Consider the following 25,113-nt stretch of genomic DNA (forward strand, 5'->3'; position numbering starts at 1 on the left):
GGTATAAATAACATGTGTCAAAAATAACTTCTAAGTCTACTATAAAATTATTAGAAATACGCAATCAACAAACACGCGAAACTTTTTAAAAATAAATAAATTGAATAATAAATTAATTATTACTGGATAAAATCATTTTTTAAAATATAAAAACATGTCAGAGTGCTTTGAGGTCACGATCAGTTCCTGTCAGTTTGGCTCATGAATCGATTCAGAAATCGATCTCTCTCATGTCGGTGGGGGTCCCGGGCCTCTCGTTCTCCACCTCCTCCTCCTCCTCCTTCTCCGTGGGCCCCTGGGGGCCTCCGCTCCTCAGCCGCTGCCGGAGGACGAACTCGATCATGTCGCTGTAGCTCTGCAGCACCGCCTGCGAGGCATCACCCGTTATCACCGGTGTCACCATGGAAACAACATCCCTCCATCGGCTGTACTCACCTGGTCTGTCTGGCAGAGCTCCGCCAGCGTCTCCCCCAGAACAGCCAGCTGGGGGGCCCCTCTGTCCCCCAGACCCCGCAGGGCGCAGTTCAGGGCCGCCGCGGCCACGAGCGACGGGGGCGCGCCCAGGAAGCGGGAGTCGCAGACGCACATGGCGGCCAGCGTGTCGCTGTGTCGCCGCAGTGTGGACAGGGGCCCCCCTGCGGGGTCGATGCCGTCCCCTCGCTCCCCGATGGAGGCGAGAAAGTGCGGGAGGAAGTCCTGCGGGGTCACCGCTGCGGTGTCCCACCGGAGGGTGGCCAGGATGACGCGCTCCATCTCCTGTGGGGAGGGGGAACCAGGAATATTTAGAGGACAGGAGGAAGATTTTAGTTAGATTTAATTTTTTAATTTTTGAAAGAAAAATTTTATTAAAATTTTTTAAAAAAAGGTGACAGGAAGATTTTAATTAGATTTAATTTTTATGTATTTTTTTAATGTAAAGAAATTTAGGTGACAAGAGGAAGGTTTTAATTATCTTTAATTTTTACATTTGTTGAAAAAAATATTAAAAATTTTAAAATAAAAATAGGTGACAAGAAGATTTTAATTAGATTTAATTTTCATTATTTTAATTTATTTTAAAAAAAATTAGATTTCTGGTTCAAAACTTGATTTCATTCAAAATCCGATGAAAACATGTTGAGATAAAACTTCCAGCATCTTTTCAAGTCGGAATCAGAGACTTTTAATAGACTTTGAATTGAAATAAGTTGATTTAAATGAAAGTTTTTGCAAATTTTTTGGTCAAATTCAATTAAAATTAAAGTTTTAAATTTACTTAGAAGTTTCGAGGAGACGAAACGTGTCAGAATTCACCATAAAGTTGCTTTTTAAAAAAAAAATTTCACCCAGTGATGAAGCTATAGTCTTCATTCACCCCCCCCCCCCCTTGTCTCCTGGCCTCACCCTCAGGCTGGGGGGGCTGCAGCTGTACTCGGCGGCGGCGCAGAGCACGTCGGCCGTGATGTTCTCACACTCGGCGAGTTTGGAGGCGATGAGGATGCAGCCGGCGGCGAGGCAGGAGGGCGAGACGGGGGGGGACAGGGTGGCCGACAGGAAGCGGTCCATCAGGGACACGGCCAGGGGGAAGACCGCCTCGTCACACCCGCAGTCACAGCACACCTGGAGAGGGGGGGGGGGTGTCAGTGTCCCTTATGATGATGATGATGATGATGAGGGTGGGGGTCACATGTGGAGGCCTTTCCTACCTCCAGGGCCCACTTGGCGAGCTCCTCCCGCCGCTCCGGGTCCCTCTGGATCAGGGTGACGTAGAGCATGGGGGGCAGGTAGCGCCCCTCCACCTGGAGCAGCCTCTGGATCACACGCTGCCCCGACACCGTGGGGTCCCAGGGGGCCCGCAGCTGAGGCGTGATGTGACCCAGGGCCCCGGTCTGGATCCGGTCCAGGTCCTGGTCCTGGTCCTGGTCCTGGTCCTGGTCCTGGTCCTGGTCCTGGTCCTGGTCCTGGTCCAGGTCCTGGTCCTGGTCCTGGTCCTCCTCCACCTCCTCACACCACAGAGACACACACAGGCTTGTGTCCATCTGAGCTTTAGATGATGTCACCGGCGTCCCGCTGTCACTGGAGGATTCTGGGTAATCCCCCGTCGCCCCTGTCCTGACCTCCTGTGGTGCTCGGCCCGAAAAAATCACTCCTCCAGTCGTTCCTCGGTTTTATACCCATCAGGGAGGGGGGGGGGGGGTGTGAGGGGCGGGGCCTGCCGGGACGGACAATCGGTTCAACAGGTGGGGAGAGACAAGGGAGGGAGGGGCCGCAGGGACAAGAGCAACAGCTTGTGTTCGACAAGAAACAGAGGGGGGGGGGGGAGGTCACATCCAGACTCTGACAATGGGAATGGATGACAAAAGGATGACGGTGTTTGTTTACGGAGTCGGATCAGAACCAAACCTCAATAATCCTGACTTTAAATTTAACTAATCCTGCTTGAAATTCCGACTTCAAGATTAGATTTTTTTTTTTTTTTTTAAATTGCGAAATTCTGAAACTTTAATCACTGATATTTTGTTGTTGTTTGATTTCAACGTCTCAAGTTAGACTCAGTTTAAGTAACTCTAACCCTGCCGATCAGTCCGTTTCCATGGAAACTAGTTGTTTCTTTTTTTTTAATGTAAAACTTGAGAACCACTGACGTCAAAAGTCTTTCATGAAGTTTGACCCTTCAATCGCGTACGTCATAATAAGTATAATAAACTTTATTCACACAGCTCACTGGAGACAAGAGAAAATTAAACCTCAACATTAAAATAAATCAGATTTTAAAACACAAAAATAAGATAAAATTAATTTTTTTAAGTTGGTTTTTTGTTTTTTTTAACTTTTTTTTAAAGTTCCTGTGTTGCCTTCACTGACCCCTCTGAGGTTTCTCATTGTCAAAGCAACCCCGCCCCTCCCTGTGGCAATCTGTTGATCATGGGGTGTGGTGGGGGGGGCGAGGCGGTGTGGGGGTGGGGGGGTGAGGTGTGTGCGACAGACAGTGGAGCCGGCAGGTCAATGAGCCGTATTGTCTCCCCTTACAAATCAGTGTCAGACGACAGGCCCGGCCTTCTGCCTGCTGCCACACACACACACACACACACACACACACACGCCCCCGGGGACTCCTCTGACGGTCACAATGGGGTCGCCCCCCCCCCAGTGCTGCATACAGATTGTATTTGACAGTCATTACAGGTGGCTGTTCACACATTAGGGCTCCAGTTTCTAATAGGAGTTAAATGGAGGAGCATCAATAATTCATGGCGTTCAAGGAGGAGGAGACGACCTGCACCCCCCCCACCCCCACCCCAAAATAACCCCACCCCCCCGTGCTCCTCCAGATCCGACCCAGAAAGGAGGCGTGGAGTCAGTTTGGTCCAAGTTTGTTTTTATTTTTCAGGACATTTTGATCAGAAACTGAACTAAAACGTGGATTAAATGACCAGAGTGGTGATTTAAAGCTGATCAGAGATCAATAAAGAACAACGGGGGGGGAGGGGGGGGGTTTCAGTTGGAAATAAAAGAAAATCAAACAAGAAAACCACAAAAAAACAGGAAAGGAGAAAGTTTCTCCTGAACATCAGGAGCAGACAGGAAGCTGATCAGAAGACAAAGTGGAACCGGATCATGACTCAGCATAAGAAACCTTCAGATCATGACTCGGCGTCATGATGACATGAGGAGGTCAAACCTTCAGATCATGACTCGGCGTCATGATGACATGAGGAGGTCAAACCTTCAGATCATGACTCAGCATCATGATGACATGAGGAGGTCAAACCTTCAGATCATGACTCAGCATCATGACGACGTGAGGAGGTCAAACCTTCAGATCATGACTCGGCGTCATGACGACGTGAGGAGGCCTTAATCCGACACAAACACCGGATTAAAGCCGTCGACAAGCTTGTCGCCATCAAACCTCCTTCCTGAGAGCAGAGTGAGTCCAGATGAAGGCCTCTGGGGGTCCGGACCCGCCGCTCATGGGGGGGTCAGGAGGAGGGGCAAGAGCGACAGATCGCCTGTTTAAACACCCTGTTAAATTCATACTCCGCAGCTGTATTCAAACAACACGGGCCTGGAGGGGGAGGGACGGGGGAGGGAGGAGGTGGGGTGGGGGGGGGCAGCAGCCAAAAGAGGAGTGCAGCAGGTCCTGAGAAGGGGGCGTGGCTGCCCCGCCCCTCATTTTCCAGCTCATTTCCCGGGAAAGAGGACAGAGATCTCCTCACACAGACACCTGTCAGCTGGGGGGGGGTGTTTGTGTGTGGGAGGGGGCAAAGTTTAACCAGTTCACAAGTTAAGAGACGACATAAACTAGTTCCTGCTGCGTTAGTCTGATCACTAGTTATTTTATTCATCAATCACATTACATGATTATTGATCTGTGATTTGTACAATTTTTAATGTTCATCTTAAAGTGACTGAAATCAATAATTGTGATCAGGACTCCGCCCGATGATCGGGTCGTTAAACGTCTATCAAGACATGACCTGTCGAACGCGGATCAGGGCGATTGGCTCAGCCTGCAGACACGATCGACAATCAATACGATCAATACGATAGACGCTTCTGAACGGATCGTTTACTCTTCACCTTCAGTTCCAAGGTCATCCTCACCTCCGCCTGTTCCCTCGCTGTCACGTCCGTTAGCTTAGCATGGCTAATCCGACAGATTAAAATCTGATGATTTAATTTAATGTTGATTGTAACTAAAATGAATGAACAACAAAAGGAAGAAGAGAAAGTTTTTATTCAGGTTCAACCGTTTATTTGGTGACGAGTCGACGGCGTCACTCAGATTATCACACAGATTAAATTATCAACACGCCACTGAAAACGCCACACGCACACAATGTCCTCCACTGGTCCCGCTGGTGAACTCATCCTTCATCACGTCTACGTTATAGGAGCTGTGGTGTGTGTGTGTGTGTTTGTGTGTGTGTGTGTGTGTGTGTGTGTTGGGAGTGGGATGACGTTAACAAAAAGAAAAAAATTGTGCAAACTGCGGAGGAGAAGAGTCGGAGACGGAAGCGTCGCCGTGGTTTCGGCAGCATCAGGATGAGGAGCAGGAGGCGTGGCTTTAGGAGGCGTGGCTTTAGGAGGCGTGGCTTTAGTCTTCATCAGTGACGGACGACGCGTAAACAAACCCAGGGTGTCATGGGAAAAAGGCGGATGACGTAAAGAAAGAAGTAGTGGAGTTCGACTGGAGCTGTAACATTCATGGCACATAGAAGCAGCGTGTGCAGCGCCCCCCGGTGGCCGACAGGCGGTACTACATCCCTCTGAGTCCGGAGCAGCGTTTCCTTTATTCTACATGCAGATTTCTGTCTCTACGATGCGGGGGGGCTGCGCCCGGGACTGGAAGTAGCAGCAGCAGCCGTTCCTGCCTGTGATTGGCCGAGGAGGCTGGTCTCGCGGGTTGGGGTGTCCGGGCTGTCCTCGTCGGAGCTGGGGGGGACGTAGAGCCCCAAAACCTGCTGCACCTTGAGAGGAAGCTCCTGCGGAGGAAGAGGAGGCCAGAGTTAACATCGACAGGTAAACCCTGGGGGGTTTTGGCCCCGCCCAGGCGACGCCCCGCCCCCTCCCACCTGACACTGGACCAGCTGCAGGTAGATGGACTCGGCTTCGCGCAGGACGCTCCTCACGTCCAGCTTCATGGTCAGCTCGTTGATGTGCTGCGGACCATCCAGGGAGGAGGTTAAACGCAGACGGAATGCGGCCCCCCCCCCCCCCTCCAGAAGGAAGCACCTACTTTGAGGATGGTGTTGAAGTCGTGGTCGGAGCCGATCAGCTCCCCCCGCTGGGACTCCAGGATGGCGCAGGCGATCAGCAGGTGGAAGTTCTCGCACGGAAGACGTGACCAGAGGACCTGAGGAGCGCCAGACAGGAAGTGAGAGGAGGGGGGTGGCGGTGGAAGGTGGGGGGCGGGACAGAGGGGGGCGGAGCTTCCCTCACCTCCCACAGCAGGAGGATGTCCTCAAACGGGAACTCCCTCTTGAACCAGATGAGGAGCCACCGGAAGCAGAAGCAGAGCGAGCCGCTGTCCTGAGAGTCTGAAACGAAACGCCGACGTCAGGCCTCGAACGTGACGCCTGTAACCATGGCAACCGCCTCCTCGGGAGCCAATCGGCTGACTCACCCAGGAAGTCGCACAGCTCCGGGTCGAGCGCCTTCAGCAGGATGCTGAGCTGCAGGAGCTGCTGCTTCATGGCCTCCTGGGACTCCTCGAAGTTCTGGTGCTGCAAGGGGGGGGGGGGGCAAACAGGAAGTGACACGTCAGGCCTCGCTGAAACGGAAGCTGAAGCCCGACCGAAGCTGAACGGAGAGGTTTCTACTCACCACCAGCTCCATGAAGCCCGTCAGACACCAGAAGGACTCCACCTCGTTCTGCGTGACGAACAGCACCGGAGACAGGAGGTCGCTCATCCCCTGGACGTAACCTGGGCGACCGCATCGAGAGGGGCGACGGTTAGCATTACCGGCTAGCCCCTGAGAAGCTAACGGCCAATCAGAAGCACCCACCCAGATCGAAGTTGTACATGCAGTAGGTCATCAGGACGTCGTGCAGCAGCGTCAGGCCCGGGTTGTCGTCGCCGGAGAAGAAGGTGTTGTGTCTGTCGGTCCGGTCCACGTCTCGCTCTGTTGGGGGGGGGGGCACGCGTTTTAGTCAGGCGAGAGACGGACGCCCTGCTCGTGTGGGCGGCGGCCCGGGCTGACCTATCAGGTTCCGGTATCCTCGGAGGAGGGAGTTCCTCATCTCCTGCTCTTCGCTCACCGACTTCCACTGCACCTTCATCCGGAAGTACTCGTCCCTGCAGACGCAGACAGGAAGCTGATTGGACGGCGAGGGAAGGAGGAAGCTGATTGGACGGCGCTAAAAGAGAAGCCAGCTCACGTTTTGACCCTCAGGATGTCGTCTCTCTCCCTGGACGTGCTGCTCCACGGGTAGAAACCCAGGAGGAACTTCCACACCTCCTTCCTCAGCGACGGCGTGACGCCCTGGAGGAGAGAGGAACGGTGTGTAACCATGACGACGGACGCGCTTCACCCGGTCGTGCCTTCAGACTCACCCCTCTGAACACCAGCTCCTTCACCCGCTCTGGGTTCGTCACTCGGCCTTCTGGGTCCAGGAAGTCGTCCCATCTGTCCAGAGGGCGCCCCCTGCTGACCTCCGGTCTGGGTCCCAGCTCCGCCCCCTTCAGGGACACACACACATCCTCACGACTCTGATCACAACAGGAAGTCTCTCTGAGTCTCCTCCTCTTACGCAGGTGATGAGTTCGAAGCCCGGCTCGTCGTCCGGCTGCGACGGCGCGTTGGGATCCTGAGAGACACGAGAGTAGGCCGGGGAGTCCGGGGGCCGCAGCGCCGCCCGGAAGAAATTGGTGACTTTGGAGAATCCGCCGAACGTGGTGGCGTAAGGATCCTGAATGAACCTCTGTGGGGGGGGGGCAAATAAAGGTGTAGAAACATGTCAGGTGGGTGTCACCTGAGAGCAGACGGCAGCAGCTGGATCGTACGTACGTATCCACGATGTTTCCGCAAGACTTTGATCCTTTCACAATAAAAGTCTTGTGTCTATTCAGTAAGACACTAGAATGCTTTTAATGTGAAAAGACTTTTAATGTGAAAAGACTTTTAATGTGAAAGCCAACTGGCTCACAAATACCGGTTCAGTCGGTTTGCGTGAAATTAACTGAGTATAACCTCAGCAGAAACGTATTTAAAGTATTACAAATGTCAGCATGAAGATTTTTTTTTTTTTTAAAACGTACTGAGACGAGATCGGAGCCGTCGTCAAACAGCTGCAGCCGATCAAACGACTGGGACAGAGCGCTGGAGTCCAGGGGGTAGGCGAGGAAGAGCCGCCCGTCCACCGGCGACCTGGTGGCGACAACAAGAAGCTGATTGGCTGAGGAGGTTCGATGCGATCCGGTTCTGGTCCAGGAGGAGGAGGATTCTCACTGGTCCAGGATGATGTAGCGCTGCAGCGCCCTCAGCAGCTCCCGCGTTCCTCCTCTGTGGAAGTGAAGAGGAGGCAGCGAGTGTCCGCCTCGGCTCTTCAGCACCAGGAAGTTCCGGCCCAAGGAGAAGCGAGCCCGTCGGAGGGAGTACAGCTCCGACAGGGGCAGGGAGAACGACCACTGGCCTGGAGGAGGAGGAGGAGGAGGAGGAGGAAGAGGAGACATTTAGCTCCGTTTTGAACACAAATGTTCCCCCAAAGCGAAAGGGAACCGCACCTGAATCTCTGACGGGGACGTGGTCTCTGTCCGTCTTCACGGTGCTGATCACCGCCCAATCCGGTTCATAGCCGGGGTCAAAGTTCGTGTCTTCCTCTCCTCCTTCTCCATCCTGTTTATTTAACAGGAAACACATTTTAAACCAAAACCACAAACCTTTCTCCCGTTAAATGCCCCACAAACACACAACCACCCACCTTCTTGCTGTAGAGCACGGCGGGGGTGCTGCGACCCTCCTCGGCCAGCGGGCTCCACTCCAACGCCGGGACCCCACCCTGAAAACAAACGCCCCCCCCCCCACACCCTCTGTTAGCGCTCATCCAGGGGTTCCGCTTTGGGGGGTCCCCCCCCCACCCTGTCTGTCACTCACCCGCTCCACGATCCGGATGAACCCCGGGATGGACGTGTTCTGGTTGGTCCTCTTGGCGTTGGTGTGGAGGTACACCCCCTCCTTCTCGAATATCAACTGTAGAAGAAGAAAAAAAACAAACAAACCCAAACGGTTGAACGACTAACTTCAATTAATCCGGATTACAATCTGGATTTACAGCATAATCCTGATCTGGATTAATTGGGTTTCATCAATATTCATCAATATCTGTTGACAACTTTCTGACACATGTTGTTTACAACATAAACAAACACGTGACCGGTAGGTGATTTTTAAAAAAAAATATTTCTTTATAAAGGGATCAGCATTCCTGAGAGGTGACGCCAGAGTCACATGATCACGTGATGAGTCAACCTGTGTTTACTTAAGCTAAAACTCTGCTACACTTCAGTTTGCTAACAAATTAAAAAGAACCCGGATGTTGATGAGAACGGCTCACAGCCAGCTGGACTCCGCAGACGAACGTTTAATAATCCGGATGGTGAATTACTTGTAATCTGACGTGGGAATCCGTCACGTTATCGTTACTGTGGCGACAGCTAGCTTCAAGTGTCGCCAGCTAACCGACACTAACGGGCTCGGGCCTCTCCGGTCGATCCCGTCGCACGGGAGTGACGTCAGCAGCGTCCCGCAAAGTGAAACATGACGGTGAAAAATAAAAAAGTGGTTTTTAAATACCTTGGGATCCTCGGTTTGCTCCATTCTTCCGTCACCTCTGCTTCGACTTGGTCTCTCCACAATAAACGTTACGTCACACGTCCTGGAAGCGGAAGCCACGCCCCATAACAGACGTCACGGAAGTAACAGTAGCCAATCAATGAAGTGGAAGAAAACGGACCGTGAAACAGATACTTCATGTAGAAACCGGTTTGTGTAATGTTATTCATAAAAAACGATCATAAATAATTCATTGATTAATTATTTAGCTTAATTTCGTAATAGTTTCCGTTACATTCATTTGGAAAATACGAACCAGAACAGGTAAATCTGATGCAGTTTTACATCCTGCCACTGGGTGGCAGCAAACAGACATCTCCCCACCCTCCACCCCCAGTGAGCGACGAACGACTCGTTTAAAGTAGAAAAACAATTATAGCACAGAAACAACAACAACAACAACAACAACAACAACAACAACAACAACAATAATAATAATAATAATAATAATAATAATATAATAATAAATGTCGGGGGGGGGGGGGGATTTACCACAGTCCACAGCCCACAGTGTTCTGTCACGTGTGCAACGTGCGTTAGACTGGAAGTCAGTAAACAGCTGACGTCAGAGCAGCGTAAAATTAAGCGGAAGCACCAGGAAGGAAACCGGATGGGGATGACATCCCTGACCTTCAGATTAAAAGAACAGAAAAGACGAACTTCTCTGCGACATTTCTTTCGTTGTTAACTCAAATCACGTGTATTTGTCGATCGTCAACTGTGCGAATGAATTGACATTTCGTTACCATTGCCATATTGGAAGAAAATGCTGAAAAGCTGCATTTTAAAATTGAATCACATTTTGATTTTTACGTTATTTTATTGATATTAAAATAGTTACCAAAATTATTGACACGTTATCAAAAATAATTTTATATCACATTTGATCAAATTACACTTCCTTTTTTTCTTTTTTTTTTCTTTTCTTTTTTTACTTCAAACAACATTTCATCAACTAATAGCTTCGATTCCACGCAACGCCAATCTGTTCATTTAAGCGACCTTTTATTGTGAAAGTCCTGACCGGAAACGCCTTTGATAATCCTGCTGGTGTCGAGCCTCGCTGGGGGAGAGACGCTGGAGAAGAAGGAGGACTGCAGCCGAGGAAAGAAGTCGGGTTCGGGGCCGCCTGACGTCCGGGACCGAACGGGAACCGAACCGAACAGGTGGGGGAACAGCTGCTGACGTCATTGGTGTTTCTGCTCGCGCGCCACGGCTAATGCTAACGCCTGAAAAATGGAGGTGAAATGTGGTCCCAACATGGGGAGGGGAGGGGGCAGGGGGGGGGAGTAAACAACAAGATCAACAACAACAACAACAACAACAACAGGAGAAGCGTGGAGTTTAAAATAAAACGGAAATAATTTTAAAAATGTCACTAAAAAAGAAGGGTGGGGGGAGGGAGGGGGGTTAGCATGTTAGCTGCTGTAGCCAGTAGCTATAGTGTCAATCAGCTCATGTGGGGAGGGGTGGGGGTACGGGAGGGGGGCAGATTAGCTCGAACAGGTCGTTAGTATAATTTAAATAATCTTTAATCTCATTTAGTGTCTGAAGAAGTTTTACAGATTATTATTATTATTAAAATAATAATATAAATAAGGTATTATTATTATTATTATTATTATTATTATTATTATAACAAGATATAATTATTATTAGTATTATAATGATAATAATAATAATAACCTTTTTTCCCCCAGTTACCACCAGCAACTTGTCGACATCTCTCCCCTGGCTCTCCAACCCCCCCTGGAATCACCATATCTTCAAGTCACCCAGTGCCTGTCACCTGATTGACCCCCCCCTCCCAATCAATCAATACCAACACCAGCAGGACAGGAGGAACCTTTGGATGGACCCCCGCTAACCAGAGCTTCCCGTCAATACCACGTTTGGCGTCCTCGTCTTATCAGACCCCCCCGAACCTCAAAACTCTTCATCATCAGCATTTCTCATCTATCTCAGTGAGCCCCCCCCCCCCCACACACACACAGGGACGTCTTGATCTCCATCATGGCCTCCATCACCCACTCCTCTGACCCTGATATCCCAGACAACCACAAGGACAGCTGGCTGGCGCTACTTTCCGCGGCGGAGGCGTACTGCCAGAAGTCCGGCTGCGATCTGGCGTTGCTCACAGCTCGAAAGAAGTTCCATCTGTCGGCCGGCGACGGCGACGGGAGGAGGAAGCGGGAGAACGGCGGCGGCGGCGGGGGCGGCGTCTTCCCGAAGGAGGTGGACTTCTCCTACAGCGTGTGGGGGCCGGGCGTTCTGGCCGAGTCGGCGCGGCGCTACGTGGACGACATCGGCGTGCTCCACGCCACCACCATGCTGACGGCCCAGAAGCACACGCGGCAGCCGGGAGGAGAGGGCGGAGCCAAGCTGACGGTGGATCTGATCCAGGAACCCGGGTCCAGGGGGGTGAGTGTGTGCCACGCCCGCTTGGAGACGCACCAATCAGAACGCTCGCATTCAATAGCGTGTTGTTTTTTTGTTTCTTTGTTTTTTTGTTTCAGGGTTTGACAGGTGAGGGCGGAGTGGGCGGAGTCAGCCCCAACGGGCGGCTCTATTCCCAGAGCTACCCGTCCATCTACAGCTCGGGGGCTTCCACCGGGGCGGGGGACAACGGGGAGAGGGAACGGGAGAAGGTGGAACAAGGGAGGCAGAGATCCGGGATTCTGGACGTGGAGGAAGAGGAGGAGGAGGAGGAGGAGGAGGAGGAAGACATGGACGAGAGGAGAGCGTACGGGAACGAGAGCGCCGGTGAGGGAACGATCGAAGGGTTAATGTTCTCTGACGCGTGGCGTTCTGATGGCGTCCCCCCCCCCCCCCCCCGTGTGTCTGCAGGTGTTTTCTCCATGGACGAGGATTCGCTGTCGCGTGACTGCGAGCCGTTCTTCGAGTCCGACGGCGAGGAGGAGAGCACCGACGGTGAGGAGCGCCGGAACGCCGACCGACCGACCGCACCCACCTCACACTCACGCGTTCTTCTTTTACCCCCCCCGTTCTAGGTTCGTTGAGCGAGGAGGCACCCCCGCCGTCCCGGGGCGTGGCCATGGGTCAGGCGGCGTCCCGGCACGCCAACGCCATGGCGCTGGCGCGCTCGCTGCCCGTGTCGGTGCCGGTGTGGGGCTGCCGGGGGGGCAGGTCGGCGCAGGGAGACGGCGGCAGCGGAGAACGGGTGAGGGGGAAAAAAAAGGGATGATGAGTCAGCACGCGGGTTTAACCCTTTAAAGACAAAACTGTGAAATAATTACCAGAAAAATCTAAATGTAGGAAAATAAAGTCTGACAAATGTCAAAAAACAAAGAAAAAACATACAAGAATTTGAGTATATATGAGTTTTAATTTGTATAATTATAATTAAATCTAAAAATTGTGTCTCTGATGGTATACATAAAGATATTTGTGGAAAAAACCCCCTCAGATTTCTAATAGAAGTACAAAATCCTGAGGAGCCAAGTGGATCAAATCTGATATGTTTGCCTTTAAAGGGTTAAAAATAAACACGACGGTTCAGCTTCGACGGTGGAACCAGGATCCCAAAACTTTATTGACATCCTGAAAAACCTGGAGAAAAAAAAAAGTATCACTGTTAAAGTTCTAAATGCTTCTGGAGGCAAACATTCCAATGGAAGCTATAGAGACTTTCCAGGAATGGCGCCGTTGCCATGGTAACGGTCGTTGCCCCTACGGGATCTCGATGGGGACAATCTTCCTGCGTCTGCGGGGCGTTGACCCCAGCGACCTTTCCTTTCTTTGCTGGGGGGGGGCGTTGCACAACGTCCTGATAACCGGGGTCCGTTCCAAACGGCAGCTGTCACAACATGTGCGGTTAGCGCGCTAAGCTAACGCAGCCATTTAGGTGCATTGTGGGATTTTTAGAGTTGTTTTCTCACCTGAGGAAAGAGTGAGTCCAAGGGTTTGGAGCCAAACAGGTTTTACACGTGAGCTAGCTCCGATGCTAACTGTAGCTTCAATAACAAGACTGAAGTTGGTCTGTGGTTGGCAGTGTGCATCCCATAATCGGTTCCTCAGCCCGAGATGAAGATTATAGCTTCTCCACGTCGGCACAGACGGAGTTTTTCCGGGTAGTGGTGGCGTCCACGTCCTTGAGGGTTTTTATATATATTTTTTGTGTTGCCATAGCAACAGGTCAGCGAGGGACTGACGCCTCAGAACAGGTTAGCGTTAGCGTTAGCTTCCAGAACAGATCAGAACCGCTGTGGAAGCTTAATATTCGTCCACGATTCGTTTTACATGTGTGTGTTGGACCGAATGTGTTTTGTGTTTTTTGGTAGTTAATTATAGATGTTTTTTTTATCCTTGTCGCCACGGTAACAAGAAGACCTGCATTCTGAGGTTGTTGTTCTTTTGATATTACGTGATTTTATTTTATTTTTCTGCTTTCCTCTGTTTTGACTCTTGTTTTTTTAATTATTTCAAACATAATGAACCGTCTCCAGCCGTTATTTGTGGCGTCTGCCAGCGAGAAGAAAAAAATCAGATCAAGGCCGGGAGAAACTACAGACGTCTGTTTAACCCCCCCCTCGCTGTTATATAACGCCCTATTTGCTCTTTGTTTACATTGGAAACATGAAGAAATGTCAGGTTTCCATGGATACACTTGTTCCCAGCAGCGCAATAATGATAATAATAATACTAATGATAATAATAATGATAATAATAATAATGATAATAATAGTAATAACTGTTTTGTTGGCGTTGGTCGATCCCGAGGCGTCTAAAGACAAACACCTGTTCAGCTAGCATTGCCGCTCCGATGGTAAAGACCGCGACTTCTCTATGGCGACTGGGCAGCGCCACATCAGACTTCCTCCTCGTTCATTGGCTCGCTGTGTTTGTGTCCGTCCCCAAGGTGGGCTGCGCCGACCTGGAGCACATCGCTGCCAGCATGAAGGCCCTGCTGGCCCCCGGAGCCAACGACGGGACGGAGATGTTCGGGGCGCTGCCGCGGCCCCGCCTCAACACGGGGGACTTCTCCCTCAAGCACTGAGCGTGGCGTGAGGGAGAGAGTGGGAGGAGTTAAGTTGATGAAAGGGGGAGGAGCCTGAACTGTATGTGAAGCGTTGTGAAACTCGTACCTCCATTGATTTTCCTCACTAACCAAAATTTAGCAGCGCCGCTCGCAGGAGTGACTGACAAAAAAAATTCTGAACACTAATAACCTTTTCCAGTCTAAGCCCCGCCCACCTTGTTGCTACACACCTTACGACACTAAAAGGGGACCTCAAGCTGTGCTAGCAAACCGCAGCGCCGCACCCGGAAGCTAAAACGGCTACAGATTGTCGCTAGCAGGTCGCCGTTCTGCTTTGATAGACAACACAGGAGCTTTACAAACGCTGTTAGCACGGCACGCTAACGCGCTAGCAGGCTAAATGTCAGCACGGGAAAGTTTCCAGTCCCTCCTGAGAGTCCAGTTAGAAAAATCATCTCATGTGCCTGAAGTTTGGGCGTCGACCTGGAGATGTTAGCTTAGCATCTAAGCAGAGGGAAACGGCTAGCCTAACCGCTAACTGATCAAGAATACCAGCACCTCTGAAGCTCGCTAACACTTTTTAACATGTTCAGGGGTTCATGGTAAATCCAGTTTTTTTGACTGACCTTGAAGGAACCACAATCTTTACTTTATTTTTTATTTTTTAGGGCTATTTTATGTTTTGTCTTAACTTTTGTTTCCTTACCTCAACACCACCGACCAACTAAGACGCCTACTCTGATTGGACGAATGACATCATGTGGCTCCGCCTCAGGAGATGATTGTAAATAAAGCTTTTGTGATTTACAGCTACGCCAAATAAGGACTAAATCTAAAGAGATAATGTTTTTTGGGAGGCTGCAATCCGAACAGTCTCTGATTTTGAGTTACGTTTTTTTTTTTTGTATAAATCCTAAAATCATATTTCTAACATTGTAGCCAAACATCTGGTGATTTGCGACATAATCAGAAATCTTTTGTTAATTTTTTTATTGGTTGTAATGATTTAACAGGTATCTGATGTGCCTGGGTGTTGGCTGTTCGCTAAGCCTGGCTTAGCCCAGCTTAGCTGGGTGTTAGCTGTTAGCTAACCCTAAAGAAGTTGCTGCTTATCGGATTTTGTTGAAGGCGGATAAATTCACACCTCGAAACCTCTTTAAATCACGTGTTTGCATCTCGATCCGACCGTCAGAGCGTTTATCGTGTTTTTGGACTTCAGAGACTCGGACCGGCGGTTTTCCTCTTCTTCGTGTCTAAGCTAAGCTAAGCTAACCACCTCTAGCGCAATTAAAGCTAACCGTTTTAGCGTGTCGACGTCCCTTCTTGTTGTAGTTGACCAGCAGGCCAGTTGTTGTTGCCCCCCCACCCCCCATTGTGTCCTGTTGGGGTAAAAACCAGAGAAATGGTTGATTAACATGAAGCTTGTGGCTTTTCAAAAATGTGAGCGGAGGACGCCAGCGATCCTCCTGACATGCTTATTTGTAGTTTTAGTTTTGCCAATGAATGACTGTCTGATGGGACGATTGTAAACCGATTCTGAACGCGGGATGTGGTTGTGTTTTTGTTTGTTTGTTTGTTTGTTTTTTGCTCCAGACATGTTGTTTGACTGAATGAATGAATGATTGAATGAGAGGGAGAGAAAAAGAGAGAAATGGCTTAATTTGAAAGAAATGAACCTCTCGACATTTCAGAAACAAATTAATGTTCCGTTAAAAACGTTTTTTGTTTGAAATAAAGGAGCAACACCCAATCAGTTGGCTCAGTGTGATGACGTGACAGGATGCAGTACGGTCAAGTGGCCTCCAGGGGGCAGCAGCGCTCCACTAGCACCATAAAAAACCAGCTTTATTACACAACAGATGAATTTATTGACTATATTCAGCACATAAAAAACATAGATTGTTAAGTGAACTCTATATGCTGCATAAACATAGAAAAACCACATCTAAACTAAATAAAATACATAAATACAGGGAAGTAAATAAAATAATGAGTCATCTTTGGATCTAATAAACCAAAAACTTCCTTCATGCATCAGAGAAATCGTTCCACAAAGATGTCTCCATTCTGCTTCACGCCTCCAACACTTGTTCCCCAAACTTCACTTTCCTCCCCCTTCCTGATGCCTTCTTAAATTTACACCACTTGACCCCGCCCCCCTCCCCTCTCACCCCTCCCCGCCCCCACCTCCTGAAACCGTCCGTCGGGTCACTGATCCGGTTTCCGAAGATGGCAGTACGAATTTGTGCCGACCCAGAAGCCAGCGTAGATCTTGTCCTGGCTTTGAAACTTGAACTTGTGGATCTGGCGCACCTCCCTCTCGGGCCCCGCCCCCTCCACCACCAGGAATTTGATGATGCCGGCCGGTTGGTCGATGTAGATGCCCAGGGTGGAGACGAAGGGCAGCTCCACGTCCACGTTCTCGCCGTTGTGCCACACTTGGTAGCAGGAGCCGGACCAGCCGGTGCCCCAGGAGCCGTCGTTCTCCCCCATCCCGGCGGGGCCGTCGGTCCCCTTACGGGGGGTGTTCTCGCAGACCAGTCCCATCACCACCCAGCCCTCGTAGTCCACCTCCCAGTACCCCCGGTGGCCCAGCAGGCTCTCTTTACACAGCACCTGGAGAAGAGTAGGGGTGAAAATGAACCCAATGTGTAAAATATTGACCAACGATAGCAGTAGGTGTGGCTCCGCCCCAGTCGGAGGCACCTCCCACCACCTGAGCGCACCTGTGGGGAGTGGTCGTATCTCTCAGGTCGGTTGGGGTAGGGGCAAACTGCGTCGGCAGTGCGGGCCACCTTGGTCCCGTTTTCTGAGATCCACAAGAGTTTCTGAGCCGTTTTGTCATCTAGAGTGAGAGGAACCCAGTCTGGGGAGGGGGATCGGATTGGGGGGGGGCATGAAGATCCGTCAGTTAACATTTAAAGCAACAGATTTTGTATAATTAGCTCTATTTTTTGCATTGGTTTCCTCTCTAAAACCAGTCAATCTCACATTTCATGAAGTCGGCCCTGGTGGTGGGTTCAGGGACATTTGGTTCGTACGGCGGCAGCTTTTCTGGGGCGACAGACAGAAGTGCGTTGAACCTAAATCACATCCATGACAACATTTATTTCACAGAAGGAATGTTTCCCATCATCCTTTGCTGATTTACCTTCTGGAACGCTGCTGTCTTTCCTTCCTGAAAAGGAAAAAGATCATCGGTCATTTTCCTGGGTTTCTTTTGAAGTTTGAGTAACACTAATGCTAAAGCTAAGACATTTTTACCAATAAATAGCCATTTATTAGCATGAATATTAGCAGTGTATCATCACCATAGAGCAGTCAGTTGACCATTAATCAGTGGTGCCTCAAATTGGCGCCAAACGCCAGCGGACGCTACTTTAATCCTGCTAACTGGGTAGAAAATACAACCTGCATTTTGGAGGAAATGAAACTTGAATATTTAAATGTAAACATGATAAATATAACAAATAAAACTTCATCTGACATCAGCTTGATGGAGTAATAATGTAGAATAACCAATAGCCTCTTTGAGCAACAACATGCTAACGGCGGCTGATCAAGATTTCCTTCAGAGGAAGTTTTTCCTCTGGTAAAATAAATGACCATGACCATTCATGGAGACACTTTGAACTCCAGCTATTTTCATCTACAGCACCCCCCCCCCCTCCAAAAAAGAAAATCCCCACCACAAACACCCCCCCCCCCACCTTGGTTTTCCAGTTGGTCGGCTGCGGACCTAAATCATTTGCTGCTCTCACCATACTGTAGATCATAGAGGAGCATGCTAGCTATGCCGCTGCAGCATTGATTCATGAAATACCCCCCTTGACCCCCCACCCCACCGCCCGTCTGGGCCAGCAGAGGTTTAGGTTGCATCCTCAGGAATCCATCCGTCCGTCCGTCGGCTGCTCATCACGACCTCCGACATCGGCGTTCTAAGAATTCTCTTTCTGCAGGGCGCTGTTACTTCACACCGCCGGCGGCAGCCTTTACGTTCCGGGGGCTGGTGTGTAATCTCCCTCCGTTTGTTCCTCATCCAGTGTGGGAGTCAGTGTGTGTTCTGACATTCACAGAAAACTGCCATCCGACCCCCCCCCCCGTACCCTCAGAGCTTGTAATTCTCCCGCTCAGATTTCACACAGACGACTTCACCACCCATCATCAAACTCTTACATCATCACTTTAGCTTCATTTTTGTGGCCTAAATTGGACAGAACAGCATCAGTACTCCACATTCCTTATAAGGCTGCTTGGAACTGTGATTTCCTATGGCTCAGGGCGGTGTAAACGCATCACATTCGCTTATACCGACTGGTTTTAACGTTATAAATAGCGTGTTTGATACCAATCCAGCAATTCGGTGTTCAACTCATGTTCACGCCTTCGTCAGCTGGTAGATAAACGGGTTTCAGCGGGTTTACAGTTGCGGTTCTCAACAATGGCGGCGCGACCGTGATGCGATACCTGCGACATCTTCCCTTCGCTTCCAACTCGTGTCGACACGCCGTAAAACCCGACAGGAGATTAGGTTTAACGTTACGACTTTTAAAAAGACGTGTGACCCGCAACAACCCCAACACACCGCCCCACAACCGCCGTTGGACTTCATAGTGAATTTACAGTCCTGTAGTAGTAGAAGTATCCCAAGAAAGACTTTCAATCAATCAAGTTTTATTTATATAGCGCTTAATCATGGCAACAGACATTTCGAAGTGCTTTAACAGACAGAAAAACCCAACTGAACCCTCTAGGGCAAACCAAGCGACAGTGGTGGGGAAAAACTCTCTTGTTGAGGAAGAAACTCCGGGCAGGACCCAGACTCTTTTGGGTGGCCATCCGCCTCGACCGGTTGGGTCGAAAAGAAATAAAAGGAAGACAAGGACAGGGTAAGAGAACGAGAGACAGAGGGAGAGAGTGGCAGATAGGCCAGATAGAGTCCGTGTCTTTATTAACAAGAACATAAATGCACTGAAGAACCAGACAGTCCTTTTCTTAAACTGCTGATCTGTGACCAGCTCTTTTAGCACCACCTGGTCAAGCCAGAAACACGACCTCTCCGGCTCGGTTGGCCCTTAGCGGCGCGGTGGCCAGGAGGAAACATCTGCAAACATTGGGTGGCATCACTTTTCTTTGAATCACGCCGGCGGCCCGCATGGCGATCGCATTAAGATTCCAGCAGGGGAGCTAATAGCTTTTCAGGCAGGCAGCCCTGGCTCCTCCTCGGACATCTAAATTACCGTGTGGCGTAGCTAGAAAGCTAAATATATGTGTAGGGGAAGCAGGAGAACGTCGTGTTGAGCACAATCACCTGACTGAAACCATTACGACCAGTACGTATGATAATCGACTGGGCACGCCGGCGTATCAATAACACCGCCCAGAATTGAGGTCCAATTACCCCAGATCGGCATCTGGAGGCGTGCCACGCGTCACGACTCCTCCTCATTCGTCCATCGGTTGTCCGTTGCATCTGTAGAACCAATGGACAAAGGCCGCGATGACGTAGACTTCACTGGAGCGTAGACTCCAGTGAAGGTCAAATGGTTGTCATCGGCGACAGATTGCTTCATTCATCTTTCTTCCCTTCCCTGATCTCATCCGTAAAGGAGCACCCCAGGGGCGAGTGAAAGGATACCCTCGCAGGGTAGTCGGGGGCATTTAGGGGAATTAGTGCGGGCAGATTAGTGGGCAGACATGTTTGGTCAGAGCTCTTTGGCCACTGTCTTGGTGGAATGCGGCCATACCGGGCCAGTGGCGAGCAAAGTGGGTGCCTGGAGTCGGGCCAGCTCTCCAGCTGCTCTGTGGAGGCTAGCCCCCCCTGTGTGGATATCAGTCCACGCTCAACAGGATCAACGGGAAGCCCCCCAGGAGATAAACAGGTACTTAAAGTGATTGATGACCTGACATCTCGGAGAGGTGTGAGGCACGAAGGTATTTAAAGGCGGGCGGAGTGCCGGGGTGATGCTGAGCAGAGTCTGCCGACCAAATGCATTCTGGGGCGAAATATTGGGAGTACCCCCAATAAAAAAAAAATCACCCCCCCACCATTACCCCCCCATCACATGTTTGAAGACACCAACCCATGAGGATTCCGCGGAAAGGTTGGCATTGACCGCCCTGGTGCTTAGTAAGGGCAACTTGTTTTGGAAGGTCGCTAGGCGGCCCCCACTACACCCCCACCCCGGTTGCCCCTCTCAGTGGGTCGGAGCCACTTTATCCGTTTGGATCATGTTGAAAACATCCTACTGAGGCAGCAGGATCAGAAGATACTGAGATGAGGATGATGGGTAGAGATGAGCGGACATGGCGCCGGACCAGTCGCCCCCTCCCATCCCGGTTCCCCTCAGGACTCCCTGGCCTTAAGCCCCACGAATGATCAGAATGAAGGGGTGAAAGACAGGGGGAGGGAAAAATTCTGGAAATGTAATGCGACAATCATCAGCCAATCAGATTAGTTTGTCGGACTCTGATGTTTAGTTATGGTAAACTTTTGAAGTGGCTTCCCTTGGGGAGGAGATAATGTGGGGTGTCGTTTTTGACACAATGGCAGAATTAAGCAGCTATTTATAAAACCAAGACGGGCTTTTACGTGTTGGGACTGGAATCGCTGCGCGACGTTTCACACTTCATTACTGGAATTAGTGAAATTTGGGCTGGGGATGGGAAGGGGAGCAGAATGGGAACCATTACAGATTAGTTCATCCAAAACAGGAAGTGGCTGATGAGGGATCAGCCACTTCCTGTAACCACGACTCAAAACCAGTGAAGCGTCGGGAGCAGGTGCTTCACAAATAAGGCAGAGCGAAATATAATCTCTGACATGTCAGATGATGGCGACTCCTGGGAAGAGGCGCTTCGTCGACATGATTAATAGACTGTAGAGAAAAGGTAACCTGTCAGGAACCGGGGGGGGAATGGTGTTTTGCACCGAGCTGACTGACAAGGATGATCAGCATGAGGTAACTTAACACCGAGAAATAAACGAGATATAAAACACGTCGTTAATCCAACAAGGTACGATGAAGCGGTCACGCAGTCGTCTTTATTTAGTGCAACGAAATGAGACATTTACAAACAAAGGTGTGAAAGAGATGGAAAGTAAAACTGTCTAAACTTTAATATCAGATATTAAAGCTGCCATTCAGCTGAAATCATTCAGGCTTTATTGTTTGCTGATGTTTTTTGTAATTTTTTTTATCGGAATAAAAGGAAATAATTAAATACGACTAGAACTTTAAGACAGAATAGTTTCTTAGTCGCCAAATTTGTACCAAAGAATTTAAAAAAAAAAGCTTTAATACTATTTTCCCCAATCCTGCGCCTGTGTCTCATTTGACGCATTCGTGAGTTGCGATATAGTTGAAAGCACGGCGCCGCTCATGGCGCTTCAGGTGAGGCGTCTTACCTGCTTTCTTTGGCACAGGCATGGTTCCCTTCGCGCTCACGCTGCTCCCAGGCGACTCTGGAGGAGGTCTTGAGATCGCGTCCCTGGAGGGTCACTCTTATTGACTTCCATTTGAGTGGGGGAGGGGGGGAACCCAAGGGGTTGGTAGGTGGTGGGGGGGTGGAGAAATTTGGGTTGCATCTAAGGGCTACCCAAAGGGTTGGCCCTGTCACATGAGACTCCTACCCAGTATGTCCCATGTGTGCGACTCATTTGCATACACATGGACTGACCATGTGCCCCGGGGGGGAGGGGGGGGCACACCGGACCCCAGACGAGTTTTCATGATGGAAGAAGGAGTTTTGACGTTTCCAGTGTATTTCTAGAGGTTTGAACGGCTGAATTCAGCGATAGGGAATGTTTATTTTGCCCTCTCAGCACCCAGATGACCTCTGACCCCCAAATAAACGATTTTTCCGCATAGAATTGCAGGAGAAGACAGCATTTAGGACGACCGCCAGCTACACTCCGCAGAGCTGTCGTCAATCCAGCGTCCCATCAATCAGGAGCGTATGGCGAACACGGAGCGAAGCGTGGTGAAGCACTGACGGAAAATAACAGCCTGGTGGTGGTTCTCAGGATCAATACCCCCACATCTAAACAGCTACACTAGAGATATGTCTTATTGGAGCATAATCAATAGACACTTTATTAGATATATGAACAGATTTTGGATTCAAATTTGAGTTGAACTACATTTTACTGGTAACGGTGACTCAAATATTTTCCATTGTTGCCATGGTGATCCACATTTTGACATTAGAAAAAAAATATTCTAGCATCTCAGCAAATATAACTGTTAGTTAACCAGCCGAATTATCGATCCTGCAGTAGTTTATTACAGCAGGAGGGATAAGAGTGTTAATATGTTCTTTATATTATATAATAAATTAAATTTTAATGCAGTCAGTACAAATTCCCATTATTAATATAATTAATTCATTCGTTCATTTTCTAATGCTCCACCCGATTAATATTATTAGTGTATAAAATAAGCCAGAAAACACTTTCTGTGAACACACCAAGCACTTTCATTTCAATTTTTTGACAATTTCTTTAAATAAAACATTTCAAATGTCTAAAAATTTCAATCAATTAACTTTTATTTATAAAACGCTTAATCACAGAAGTAACAAAAAAAAAATCTGCCGGGAACTTAATAAAATATCACGTTAATAATTCAATAATTACTTTTGCAGAAGTTTAAATTCTAAATTTACTATATATATATATATTGTCTTAAAAATGATCACGCTGTCTGGTGGGGGGCCCCGATGTTCAAATGTACGAACTTTAAATTTGTTAAATCAGCGTGAACGTTCCGCCGGCGTTCCGACTCTCTAACCGGCTCATGAAAGACGCGTCGCCGTTTGGTTTTATCAAAATTGAACCGCACAAATAACATGCCTTCAGCTTTTAATAAAAGGACATCCAACACCGCTGGCATCCGACAGTCGACAGCTCACTCCAGAAATAATCCAGATGGATAAAGAGCGCCGCACTTAAGAGGGAAAAAGATGTATTTTTGATTTGTCTCCAACAATGTTGGAGATATTTGCGCTCGCATCCCAGGAAGAATCCGGATTCCCCGGAGGATCAGGACCTTTTGACACCCCCTATGTTTGACCGCCGTAATCTCCTGTCTCATTTAGACACTGAGTCACGTCCAGGAAGTCCTCAACCTCTGGAAAAAAAACTTTATTGGAAATTTCTGTGAGAGCAAAGCGTCGTTCTATTATTAGAACTATTTGATGTAATCCATCTAAAACACGGATGATCAACGCTGTCACTCAGCGGGATTAAAGGGGGCATTTATATTCTGACCTTTGAGGTGCGTTTAGGGCCACCCCATGCTCCACATCTTGCAGCCACTGATCACTATGTGGTTTTCCCAGGGTGCATCAGGGCCATTAGCCGTCCTATCGCGTTACGTTATTACACACTGACACGATGCTGCTATGGTGAACCCTACAGCCCGATCAGACACGGGGGATACAATAAGTGTAAAGCTATAATCTGTCAAAGCCTGCTGGGATGCTTTTCAGGGACTATCAAGGCCCCCTTCTTACCCCCCCTCCCTGAGTGACAGAGCAGCTGCCTCCCCCCCCTCCCACCCCCATCCCCGGCTCACTTCCCTTCCTCTGTTTGTGTCCATGGATGTGGGAATGAACACTATGGAGCGTGTTTATTCCAGGTCTCCCAAACAAACTGCTGTTTATTAGCTTTCAATCTTTACAAGTGGTGGAGGAAGAATTCAAGGCCTTCAAGGCCTGGAAGTAGAAATTCAAAAAACGTAAAAACACTCCGTAACAAGTATTTAAAATACTGCGTATGTCGTGTTATAAATGTTTGATCTGAAACGCTGCGAGAAAATGTAGATTTTCATACAGAAATATTCTGGTTATTACTTTATTTATCGATCCAATACGTTCTAAGACGTTTTAAACACCTCCTTAAATATGGCCGTGCTTTCCAAATAATTTTCTCTCACTGCTGTTTATTTCCGCAGACAGTTTCAAACGTACAGTGGTTTACAACCTGAGGGTCCGGCCCCCTCCCAAGGGTCACCAGAGAAATCTGATGACCTGACTTTGACAAGTGACCCTAATAAACACTGTTCCTCTAATGGGGCACTAACAAGAAGGACAGGAACCAATAGTTTAACCTTCAACCATGTTTATTGTCTCTATTATTTAACCTGATCATACATGTGTGAAATATTTTGAAAGACAATTTACATCTTGTTGGTTCCACAAGACGCAACTTTAAGTCAAAGAACGATGTAATTAAATTAATTTGTCTCCACTTAAAATAGCCAGTTCTGTACCGAACTTTATTTATGAATGCATTTTAATAATATTTAGTTAATATAAATCTATTTTAAGCTTACAAACTAATACATTCTATTTTTTAATATCAGACAAAAAAAAATAATCTGAATTTGTGACTTCAATTTGGTGACGTTTACCATGCATACATACATTTATTTACTACTGAGCGATAAAATAAAAGTATTTTATTATTTATTTGTTTGTTTAATTTTTTTTTTTTTTTCCGTGTATAATCGAGAACGAGGTAACTCAACGTGACGTCTGGCTGTATTTCCCCCCGTTGTTAATTATTCCTCTCTAAACGAAGCCCCCTCAGTCGTCTGCAGACGACGCCTGTGCCTCATTAATAAGCCATGCGTGGTTGACCTGTCCAGATTTACAGCGTGAAAACGACAGGCCAAACGCATCGGGCCCCTCCAGGCTTTAGTGCCACATAAACCTTGTAACCGCTCCTAAATCACAAAATGTAATGACAGGGATGGGGGGGCGTTGTCCTGCCGGGGCTCATCGGTGGTCGC

The 25,113-nt window shown here is 48.9% G+C and overlaps 4 protein-coding genes across 5 annotated transcripts; 1 reads left to right on the forward strand and 3 right to left on the reverse strand.

Moving 5' to 3' along the window:
* Nucleotides 1-112: 112 nt before the first annotated feature.
* ccndx (cyclin Dx) lies at nt 113-2,097 on the reverse strand. The gene is made up of 4 exons (XM_068337787.1): nt 1,686-2,097; nt 1,384-1,599; nt 436-756; nt 113-367 (listed from the first exon to the last, which is right to left on the reverse strand). Exons 1-4 carry the CDS (start codon nt 2,016-2,018, stop codon nt 212-214), a joined length of 1,026 nt encoding a protein of 341 aa, XP_068193888.1. The 5' UTR covers nt 2,019-2,097; the 3' UTR covers nt 113-211.
* Nucleotides 2,098-4,701: 2,604 nt separating this feature from the next.
* tbc1d17 (TBC1 domain family, member 17) lies at nt 4,702-9,361 on the reverse strand. Its single transcript, XM_068337520.1, has 17 exons — nt 9,280-9,361; nt 8,581-8,676; nt 8,408-8,485; nt 8,211-8,322; nt 7,936-8,119; nt 7,746-7,854; nt 7,238-7,408; nt 7,041-7,166; nt 6,866-6,969; nt 6,688-6,782; nt 6,493-6,609; nt 6,310-6,410; nt 6,110-6,209; nt 5,926-6,023; nt 5,723-5,839; nt 5,559-5,645; nt 4,702-5,468 (listed from the first exon to the last, which is right to left on the reverse strand). Exons 1-17 carry the CDS (start codon nt 9,301-9,303, stop codon nt 5,301-5,303), a joined length of 1,887 nt encoding a protein of 628 aa, XP_068193621.1. The 5' UTR covers nt 9,304-9,361; the 3' UTR covers nt 4,702-5,300.
* Nucleotides 9,362-10,324: 963 nt separating this feature from the next.
* akt1s1 (AKT1 substrate 1 (proline-rich)) lies at nt 10,325-16,070 on the forward strand. Its single transcript, XM_068336377.1, has 6 exons — nt 10,325-10,484; nt 11,019-11,739; nt 11,835-12,081; nt 12,166-12,249; nt 12,330-12,499; nt 14,198-16,070. Exons 2-6 carry the CDS (start codon nt 11,332-11,334, stop codon nt 14,333-14,335), a joined length of 1,047 nt encoding a protein of 348 aa, XP_068192478.1. The 5' UTR covers nt 10,325-10,484; nt 11,019-11,331; the 3' UTR covers nt 14,336-16,070.
* Nucleotides 16,071-16,487: 417 nt separating this feature from the next.
* zgc:195001 (uncharacterized protein LOC567531 homolog) lies at nt 16,488-21,845 on the reverse strand. 2 transcript variants are annotated; one of them, XM_068336378.1, is made up of 5 exons: nt 21,726-21,845; nt 17,469-17,495; nt 17,309-17,371; nt 17,044-17,183; nt 16,488-16,933 (listed from the first exon to the last, which is right to left on the reverse strand). In XM_068336378.1, the coding sequence occupies exons 1-5, from the start codon at nt 21,745-21,747 to the stop codon at nt 16,526-16,528; spliced, it is 660 nt and encodes a 219-aa protein (XP_068192479.1). In that variant the 5' UTR covers nt 21,748-21,845; the 3' UTR covers nt 16,488-16,525. The 2 variants fall into 2 exon arrangements, with proteins under 2 accessions (XP_068192479.1, XP_068192480.1); XM_068336379.1 differs by lacking the exon at nt 21,726-21,845 and adding an exon at nt 17,629-17,970.
* Nucleotides 21,846-25,113: the final 3,268 nt, after the last annotated feature.

This window comes from Antennarius striatus, chromosome 16, assembly GCF_040054535.1.
Source record: "Antennarius striatus isolate MH-2024 chromosome 16, ASM4005453v1, whole genome shotgun sequence".
Taxonomy (NCBI): Eukaryota; Metazoa; Chordata; class Actinopteri; order Lophiiformes; family Antennariidae; genus Antennarius; species Antennarius striatus.